This window comes from Antedon mediterranea, chromosome 7, assembly GCF_964355755.1.
Source record: "Antedon mediterranea chromosome 7, ecAntMedi1.1, whole genome shotgun sequence".
Taxonomy (NCBI): Eukaryota; Metazoa; Echinodermata; class Crinoidea; order Comatulida; family Antedonidae; genus Antedon; species Antedon mediterranea.
In genome coordinates, this window is record NC_092676.1 from 22,924,098 (window position 1) to 22,934,661 (window position 10,564).

Below are 10,564 nucleotides of genomic sequence, written 5' to 3' on the forward strand. Positions count from 1 at the left end.
ATTAGGTGGCTAGATGACAGAGGGCGTGCTTTTTGATATTTCGGTCCAGATTTTATTAAGCTTTTGTGACGTCATCAATATATTGTGTTTAAAATACATTATTGTGCAAACACCAAGCACACAAAGCAAGTCACGGAAACTTTTGAAAAGGTACTCTTCCACCAAATGTTGTAGTTTATAGTAGAATCAATATGAAGATTACAGTCAATTTGGTTTTCATCACTATTGTAACTTTAGCCCTTACATGGCCAGGTAAGTGCGTCACGTCTTTATTACGTTTGTAGACTTAGTAGGCCTATATAAAGTAATAATGTAAAAATGTTAATCCGGAAGTTATGGAAGGATTTTCTGACGTACAGTATTCCTATATAATAGTCCAATATTTCTATGCACTTTATTTATGGGTTTGGAGTGAAATTACACTTTAAAGACAAAATACACATTTTTAGCTTGTTTGTAATATAAACTGTATTAAAATAGCGCAAATTTTTAACAATTCAATTCTGTTATTATACAGTTTTACGCAACAACATAGCCTTGATATTTACGTACATTCATTGTAGTGCTATTATAATTAATATTATTAATATTAATTATATATCTGTACATAATCTCATTTCGCAACTGTTTCTTTTCTGAATCATAAACTTTAAAGAAGTGATTGTTTCTGATCTTTGGTGTTTTAGAATAAAAATAATTTTTTTATAGGGTAAATAAGTCCATAGATTATCAGTAATAATGAATATATCGGTGTATCATCTAAATTATGTTAGGTGATATACAGTGTGAACATGTATACATAAATCTTGTGTATTCATAGAAAGACTAAGAAATAAAAATAAGGTTTCAATGTATACCAGTGAAATAATGGTGTATTTAGTAAAACTTGGTTACTAAGCCCTGTCTACACTAACTGTATGGGATATATAGACATGATGACGTCATATAAATACCATTTGGCATATCACTACCATTATTTGGGCACAGCACACTTTTTGTAAAACTAGTTTGATAGTGTAGACGGGCTTTTAGGAAGTTTACATTCAAGCGAATTCAACAAGCATGTATGTTTGTTAAAATATATTGAAAATACGGTCATTTTGTTACAATAATGTCTCTCAATTTAGCCTATTTTGCTTTAAACATTTTTGTCTGCTCATTCAATAGGTAATTCTAATACTTAAAATCTTGTAGCAAAAGGCCAGCCATTATCTGGCTATGAATGACAGATGTTAAACTAACAACAAACAAGTGCAGCAGTTTGTATGGTATAATCAACCAAAAATATTTGTATTATTTGGCATCAATAAAATTATCGTAATCCTAAGTTATGCTATAAATAATTTTATTATTTCTAAAAGTAGTTTCGCAATCGAGGCTTTTAAAAAAACGATAGTAGATAATACAGTCGATTACTGACATGAATAAAGAATGGAAAGTTGAATGCATACAATATTAATGAAAGGAATATCTGTGGCAGAGGAAAATAGTTCAAGGATCAAGGATTAGTTTAATTTTAAAATATGAAACTGCTTTAAAAACACGTTCACTGCCACGGCGTATTTATACGTCAAAAATTGCGTGTCGCTACTTGCCAAGACGTAATACTACGTCAAAATCGTAGCACTTTTGTATTGTATGTAGAATCGCTGGCAGTGGTGATTGGAACAGGAATTATCGCATGGCAGTTTATGAATGATGTACGTAAACGATAATCTAAAAAAAAATGTCATATGTTTGTTTGTGTTTATTCCCTCATGCATTGAATATGGTTTATACGATGGCGCCCTCACACTCAATATAATCATCTCAAACATGTCATAAATTGCGCTAATAGTAAATAAAAATAATAAAGGATGAAATGATTCAGTGTGGTTTACTGTTTTTATCTCTCGATGATAGGTTTGACCGATTTTAGCGCGGAAAATCTCCGACGTATATTTACGTTCCTGGCAAAGTCAATAAAATTGTTGGACCATTGCCAGTGACGTATTTATACGTCTCAACGGTTTTTCCCGCCATCGTATTTTGAATGACATCATGATAGTCTGTGACCAGATGTTACACTTTCAAACTGTAATTTAATATGTAAACGGGACTTGGCACTGGGACAGAAATTACGGAAAATGCCTTGGCAGTCAATGTGTTAAAACTCCAATTTATGGTTCAACGCCCTTTAATTCACCAATGAAAAGAGTAGTAAAAATTTAAAAAAAATGATAGAACATAGGTAGGAAAATTGTGGATGAAAATTATCTATATCTACATTATTCGGACTTCAACGACTGTACTAAGCCAACTTAAAGCTCATACAATAAGGACACTACCAATTCAAATAAAATTAACAGTAACAAAAACGTATAACTATGGTTAATGTGGTATATGTTGATTGATTGATTGAATTTATTTGATGCTCAACATTAAAATAACAAACAGACAAAAGACAAAATAACGAGCATCAGGAACACCCATTAGGCCGGAAAAACCAGCCCATTTCCAATGGGGTCCAAATTGCACATAACAAACAAGAGAAAATACAACATTTAAAAAACATATATATATATATATATACATTAAAATAAAGCCCAGTAAAACAGAAAAATTAAAAGAGAAAGCAAACAAGTAATGAGAAAAATTGCACGTTATCAAGACCATTATAGTTATCAAAATTATTCTAAATATAAAATATTGCGTTCAAAATATTTTTTAATATGAGATTTGAAAGTAGTTAAGTTGGGAATTAATTTTAAGTTTGATGGAAGAGCGTTTTTGTTGTCTATCAATAGCAAATCGGTTTCTTTTAATCAGTTATGCTAAGTTCGACAGCAGCTCTGACATGCCTAGTTAACGTTAATTACGTTACGGACATGGCTTTAGAAAATGAGCAGGTGACATCCGTTCTCTTGGACCATATCTTGTTCACAATGCCAACTTGTTTTGATAAAATACATAGTACATGATTATTAAAATAATTTAGTAAAGTGTGATGTCTAATCTGGACAATATAAGATACAAATTAACACTCAGCACAAACATAGTTTGGTTTGCTTTGTTTTCTTGTGACGCCCTTTTTAATCATACTAAAAACAAAATAGTTGCTTTATTTTGGTATGCCAGAAGTGGAAACATTACAATAAACAAACAAGGCACGATTATTTACTTTAAATTATTAAGCATTGATTAATTCACGTAAATTGACGGGTTTCATTGATGGTAATTTATGTTTACCTTTTTTATTTAGTTTTCTGCCAAGAATCAGCGTCGTATTATGGAAAGGCAATTGGCGACTTCATGACATACGCACACAGGGCAGGAGGTAGTGTCTACGCTATCAATGATCAAACGATGTGGATCCGTAATTTTAACTATGATGGTACAGCTCCAGGTAATTATATTTCTATCGACTATAACAAGTCTATAACGACAATAACATCTTACAAAGCGATAACATGTTTGCTGAAAGAATAAATAATTACATTTATTTACATCGGATTTGTGTTGTTTTTGTGTAGATGCATTTCTATGGGCTGGTATGAACTCGAATCAACCTAGCTCTGATGGAGAGATTATTCCTAAGGAAGATGGAAGGTAAGAGAATGCAATATATCTTCTTCAGTAGTAATTTGCATACGATCTTCATTGAAGAATTGTAATATATGAGGTACGGCACAAACAGAGATCACCATATTTTAAATGTGTTACTTTTGGCGACACAAGACATTTAAACGGTTATCGGAGGACCAGCGAATATCTTAATCTATGAAATTACCACTCCACGTTCAACGTCTTTATCATTTTCCCCGTATATACCTTGGTTTAGGTAGACATAATAGGCTTAATAAATGATGCTGTGACACGTTGTTTCTTTATATTACAGTACCGATAAGTTGGGTGCTTATACAAACCAGAATATAGTAGTAACACTCATGTCCGGAAGAGTTATTTCAGATTTCAAATGGATCTCAGTGTGGTGTAAATCGTTTGCGGTAACGTACTGAATTCAGTATTCCATTACAACTTTTGAGAAATAATAAAATCAATAATAATGGACGTCGAATTGCAAAGATTAATTTAGTTAGTATGCTCACTGCAGATTCACAACACAAGTCTTTATTCACAATGGCAATAGCTTTTATTTAGTGAGTTACTATTCATTATGGTTATGTTTGTTACACGTGAGTTTTTAGTGACGACTGTCGTCACACTAATATCAATGCATTCTTTAGGTCAACTTTGCCGATGTGTACATTACTGATGGGTTTCAAGCGCCTTCTCCTCATTCTTTCGGTGTACTTGGATTTAATCCAAGAGTTCATAATGTTAGAGCTGATGACGTCATATTCGTTGATAGCAAGACAATTCGATTCGAGAATTTAGAATACGATGGATTTGGACCAGGTACCTTAACTAATTTATAGATATATAAAATACCAAATATGAATAAAGGTAAATGTAAATCCGTATCATAACAAAATACGTAAACATCTAATCGAGAACAATTATATCGTCTCGTGTTTAGATGCGTACTTCTGGGGTGGAACCGGAAGCCCGAGCACAAGTGGATTTGCAGTTCCAGATGAAAACGGAAGGTAAGTATTTATTACTATTGTAATTATTTGCACTATTTTTATTTCTTTCAAAATGATAATTTTATTAAATCTAGTTATTTTCAAATAAGTTGTTATATTTAAATAAGAAAATAATGAACTCGTCTATTAAAGTATTTATATCTTTAGCATTGCCAACTACAATAATAAGTGTTTGTTTAATTCTCAATGCAATGCCATTTGGTTTATTTTCAACACTGACAACTATTTATTTATTTATTTATCGACTCTTTTCAGGGTATGAAAGAACATTCTTTCAACCTTATACAAAGAAAATAACTAAACACTTCCAGACATAAAGATTTGGTCTTATACATAATTTCTATATAGAAAAGACACATCTAACTAAATATATACAGAATTTCGTGAATAAATTGAGCTAAGTTTGAGAGTTTTCTTTTTGGATTTGGTATTAAATAATTGGTGCATTCTTGTTCTATTTGGGCTAATGATATAATACTTTTGAATATATATTTGTCGCACGGGAACAAGTACACTGGATGATGCATATTATATCAGATTTAAGATATGCACTATACACAGGTTATTATCGTTGAATGGAAAATAAAAGAAATTACATTAATTTGGATGTTTTTTAAATGGAGTCAGAAATAAAATGAGTAGGCCTACAACAAAATAGAACAGCCAGATAGAAATGGCAAGGTCTTTGAAAACATACTTCGCCAGTGCTAACATCTGAACATAAAGCTATCCAAACATAAGTATTAAGGTCTACAACATTTAACTTATGATACCTAAAGTGTTGCAATTAAAATATATAATCATTAATTTTCTTGCAGCAAAGACCAACGGTTACGTAGATATACAGGCGAAACTATTACCATTAAACTTGATGGTGATTTAACAGTTTTTGACATTGATTACATTGGATTATGGTGTGTAGCAGCTAGGCAAAACTTCGGTCATGTCGATATTCCAGACAGGTCGCAATTAAACATACCGCCATCGTATACTGTTGATGTAGTGGTAAGTAGACATTTTAAACTTCATATACTACAACCAAAATGTGTCGGAAGCCATTGGTTTGTGTAATACGTGCATTACCAAATTTAGACGATAAAAATCACATGTGGACATGTATTGCGGAGTTTTCAATATCTACCTAGTTTATACTAATTAATACCATAACTTGTTGATATAGTATTGAGAATAGGTTTAATAAAAGAATGAATGAGGTATTTACTAATTATTCACCCTATACTGAAGCTGTAACTAGATAGTGTCTAACTGACTATTGCAAGTCATCTAGAAACTATTCTAGCTGTATTTTTAAAACTAATTCTAAAAATATTGATTTTGCAATACATTATTATGTTAAACTTTCAAAACAGGAAGAAAATGTTGTAAATTGTGAGCAACTGAATGAGAACCTGCAAGTGCTCTGGACCATTAACAGCACCATGGTTAACTTCCAGCTGAGAGGAGACGTAGACGTTGATGAATACATGGCGTTTGGTATCAGTGGTTCAACCACAAGTACATCAATGGTTGGGTCAGATGTTGCTGTCACCTGGTTTGATGGACAGACTGCACAAGCAGTAGATTACAATATAAATGCTTATTCTCAGGTACTTGTGTTATCTTGGTGCAAAATGTTGAATGGCGTCCCAGTATGTGAAAGAGTTGGATATTCACTTTGTAGATAAACTTGTGTTTTCGGATATGAATGTTATAGAATTATCGTTGTTGAGTATTTTTGTTTTTGTTGTAACGTAAGGAAAAATATGAATCTAACAAACACATTTTCCTAATTGTTATTCATTGCTTACTTACAATTAACAATGAAAAAAGACTATAACATGATCGTTTTATCTGTAGTGTTCAAGTGGAATTGGTGCATGCCCTGACCAGTCCTCTAGTAACGTCGGTATAAACGATTTAACTGGGATATCTGGCTATGTTGAGGATGGTGTGACCAGTATTTCGTATTCCAGGTTACTGGATACAGGTATTTATAAAGTGCATATTATAGCTAAATTTAATAACTAGAGATCAAGATGACACACTTGTATAGAATTTGAACTTAAGTAACACGTTAGCTGTGTCTTTTTTGTTTTAGTCCTTTTGCATGATGTTTTATGCCCTTCCTTTTAGATAGGCTGTTAAACCCATTAAAGTCATACGGTATACAGACACAAATAAATGCTTGTAATAAACAATAACAAATAACAAAGCATCGTATTACATCTGATAGTAAAGCAGTTAATGATATCGGAAGATGTAAATTAAGTGTAGTATGCTTTTGCCGTAAATTATTCATGGGTTTTACTTTTTGATAAAAATAATGCGGGCCATGAACATTGTACACAATGATTGCATCATTCTATTTATAAATTAATTGAATATTTTTCAAAAACACTAATAATAAATTAATCATTGGCAGGAGATGCAACTGATAAAGTAGTTCCAGCAACAGGGGAAACGTATGTGTCTTGGGCTATTGGACCAATAAACAGCGATGGTTTAGCTACAAGGCATTCGGTTCAAACAGAAGGTATGTAAAGTCATTTGAACCGTAAAATCTCCTTCAGAAAAAGATATAAACAACACACAGACAGCACAATTTAAGATACATGATATCACTATTAAACCGGACAGTAAATATTTATTATCATCAGTTGATTGTTTCATTTACTTGTAATATATACGGTAATATTAATGTAATATTATTTCATATTTATAGTACAGCTAATATCTAAATACAGAAATACAGTTGTTTACATTGATAATTAACAGTGAATTCTCCAGAAAATGGAAAGAAGATCAATTTCGGTCGACTACCATTTGATAATTGCACTTCTCTTATCGAGACCGGGCCAATTGAAGGTTGGGACGAGTTGACCATCCATCCGAATGTAACTCATTTTAACGCTACAATTGGTCCAAGTGGTGGTGAAAAAGGTTATACCTCTATAACAGGTACTGCATTTATACAAATTCAACCAGTTGATATAATCTGTTGATATAATATATTGATAAATTATTTATGCTAAATCTGATAAAAATTATTATTTCAATAAATGCCCAATAATTTAATCTTAAGAATTGTTACATAGTATAGACGAACATAATAATAGGCCTAATATAAGTAATAACATAGTGAGTAAATAATTCATATAAACAACTTTCTTACTTTTTTTGTGCAGGAAATGTTGGATGGGGAATCGCTTGGTACATAAACGGTTTGCTTATTCCACGGCTAACACTAACTCGTGGAACAACATACACATTTTCAGTAAACGGAGGAAATGATCCAAGTCGAAGTGCAGACTACCATCCACTGTATCTTACCAATGATACAGGAGGTGGGTACGCTGCCATTGTACCGTCTGACCAGGTAAAACATTAAAAAGAAATATAAGTGACAGTTTTTAATATGATCTCGGTAAGTAAGTAAACAAAACAACATACTGCTTTCATCACTGATAGAGGGTCTTCCTATATAGATGCAAAATAAATCGAATATAACAAATTGAAAAGAAAGTTATTAGTGATATTTACTTTGTTCTGGTTTCCAGAATTATGATAAAGCTCATGTTTAACTTGCTTTATTTCCAGATAACACAAGACATATATGCTGGTCCAGTATGTAAGTTCTGTAAAAATAGATAAAAGAAATCTAAACATTTAAAAAATATCGTCACATAATTCTCTTTTTTTATCTTTATGAATTATTAATATTAGTAATGGCTCTATTTGATTATGGTCAGGGGAATCACACACTTGCAGTAATAACTCCGGACATCTCGGAATAAAAACAGACCTATAATTGCTAGAGTGTGTTTTCCACAAAATTGCCTTCACACTATGAAAGCATATGATTTGCGTTGTGAAAAGAGTAAAATAATTTCAAAAACATTTTTTTTTAAATTCAAGCGGGTCCGTTGTGTCAATACATAAGCACAGCAGAAGATGATCAGAGTGCAGAATCCGACACCTTTCAAGATTATGCCAACACGTTGGAACTAGTCTGTAATTCACCAGGCTCAGGTACACTGGTGTTTACACCAGACGACAGTACACCTGACAAAATATACTATCAGGTAAGCGTATTCCATCAGGTAGAGTTAACAATTTAGCATATGAATGTTGTTGGAGAAATTAGTTTCTTTTAAAGTGTTGTCATACTAATATAAATTGTTTCTTAAACAGTGCTATACGCATCGTTTCTTAGGATGGGAGATAGACGTTATTGATCCAGTCGTTATAGGTAAATATGATTTTTTTTTAGAATAGTTTTTTTTTATATAATGCTTAAAGAACCTATCTTGTATTGTATATCCAAAAGCTTATACAAAACTTTATCCTACATACATCGTTTTATTTATTTATTGTTTATAGTTAAGTTTATTATTATTATCTATTTGGGACAAAACTGGGACGTTATCCTGCAAGCATACCCCACATAAAAGCGAACTTACTTGACGTTAATGCTTTAAAAATGCGTAATGACCAAAATTTAAGTAATCTGAGGCTTCATTGTATTTCTACCGTTGTTTGCCTGTATGTAAAGAGAAACTTACATTTCCATTCGGTATACATGTTGTAAATGTATATGTGTAATATGTTTAAGCACAGGTGAATGCGGTGCTGGATGCTTAAACGGTGGTACATGTGTTACTATAGATGAAACTAGTTTCTGCAATTGCACTGAAGGCTTTACTGGTCCGACGTGTAAAACAAGTGAGTTTGTTTTGTTTGTTTGTTGAATAATATTTTCCACAATGTTTGGATTTTCAAGAAAGGCTAGACAGTTTAAAAAAATGTAGATTGTCGTCAAAATAAAGTATTATAATAAATAACTTTTACTCTAGTCTTGGTTATAAAAAAAACAACCTTAAACCTGATAATACAAATGATGCATGCATTAATGTCAGAGAAAAGTATTACAATAAAGATGGAGGAGGAGATATTAGTTAGTCCTGCTGATTATTCAAAGACATTTATTGGCCTAATAAAATCATATTTTTTTTAACCAATAGCACATTTTAAAATGGCAACTTAATTTCATTCTAAAATGAATACCGGTAATTGTAATGATTTATAGTTTTTTAAATATTAATTTATTATTTGTGTGTTTTTTTTCAGTTCTTGTATATTGCCCATGCGCAGTACCATAAACCATCCATTAGGATATAATTATGTAGGCCTACAATAACGGTACAATTTTAACTATGATTAGTAAAGTTATAAATCACATATTCGGAATAATCAAAGGATGCAGTGGACATCAATTCATATTCCATTTCTATCTATTATCAAAGGAAACGAATTCAAGTAAAACCATGAATAAAATAAAGCAATGCGACCGCATTGCTTTATATCGTTTTTCTTCTTATTGGTGTCGATTTCTGGCCCCTTTTAAATACTGAGAAACAAATTGAGGATGGGGTTAAATGAAATGTTTTAAAGAACAAGATGTGTTGTGTGGCAATATAATTTAGTGTTTTTCTTTGGAATCAACAGTAAAGTCGATTTTTTTCCAAATCAGTCAATATAATGACGTCATAATAACAAAGCAACCATGCATAAGTACAATTGTACGTTAATCGTCTTGTTTAATAAGTTGATATAATCAAAATGCATGAGCTCTGTAATGTTAGTATCATGGATATTTTTTTAAAGATAGAATTTGTACTGAAATAATGATAAAGAAAATGTAGTTTACTCTACGCATGGATAAATTAATTAGTACTTATTTATCAATGCTCTACCTGATATACTTTATTATTTTACATAGTATTATAAACCTATACATAGATATAAATTAAGATATGTAACCTTTAATATAATTATATATTTCTAGCCTTCCATTTTGTACATAGTAAATAAACAATAAATCGATCGAACAGTTATTTATTTGTCGAAGAAACCCTTCATAAAATATGACTCACCAAACGAAAGCATTCAAGCATAATTCGATATACCTGTGAAAT

At 31.5% G+C, this 10,564-nt stretch overlaps 1 protein-coding gene across 1 annotated transcript; it reads left to right on the forward strand.

The window, feature by feature from the left end:
* The first annotated feature begins 123 nt into the window (after positions 1 to 123).
* LOC140054163 (protein Skeletor, isoforms B/C-like) lies at positions 124 to 10,431 on the forward strand. Its single transcript, XM_072099050.1, has 17 exons — positions 124 to 252; positions 3,242 to 3,385; positions 3,513 to 3,588; positions 3,878 to 3,986; positions 4,227 to 4,398; positions 4,520 to 4,589; positions 5,408 to 5,594; positions 5,960 to 6,196; positions 6,447 to 6,576; positions 7,012 to 7,122; positions 7,365 to 7,547; positions 7,775 to 7,965; positions 8,187 to 8,217; positions 8,505 to 8,671; positions 8,781 to 8,838; positions 9,207 to 9,311; positions 9,717 to 10,431. The coding sequence occupies exons 1-17, from the start codon at positions 192 to 194 to the stop codon at positions 9,746 to 9,748; spliced, it is 2,064 nt and encodes a 687-aa protein (XP_071955151.1). The 5' UTR covers positions 124 to 191; the 3' UTR covers positions 9,749 to 10,431.
* Positions 10,432 to 10,564: the final 133 nt, after the last annotated feature.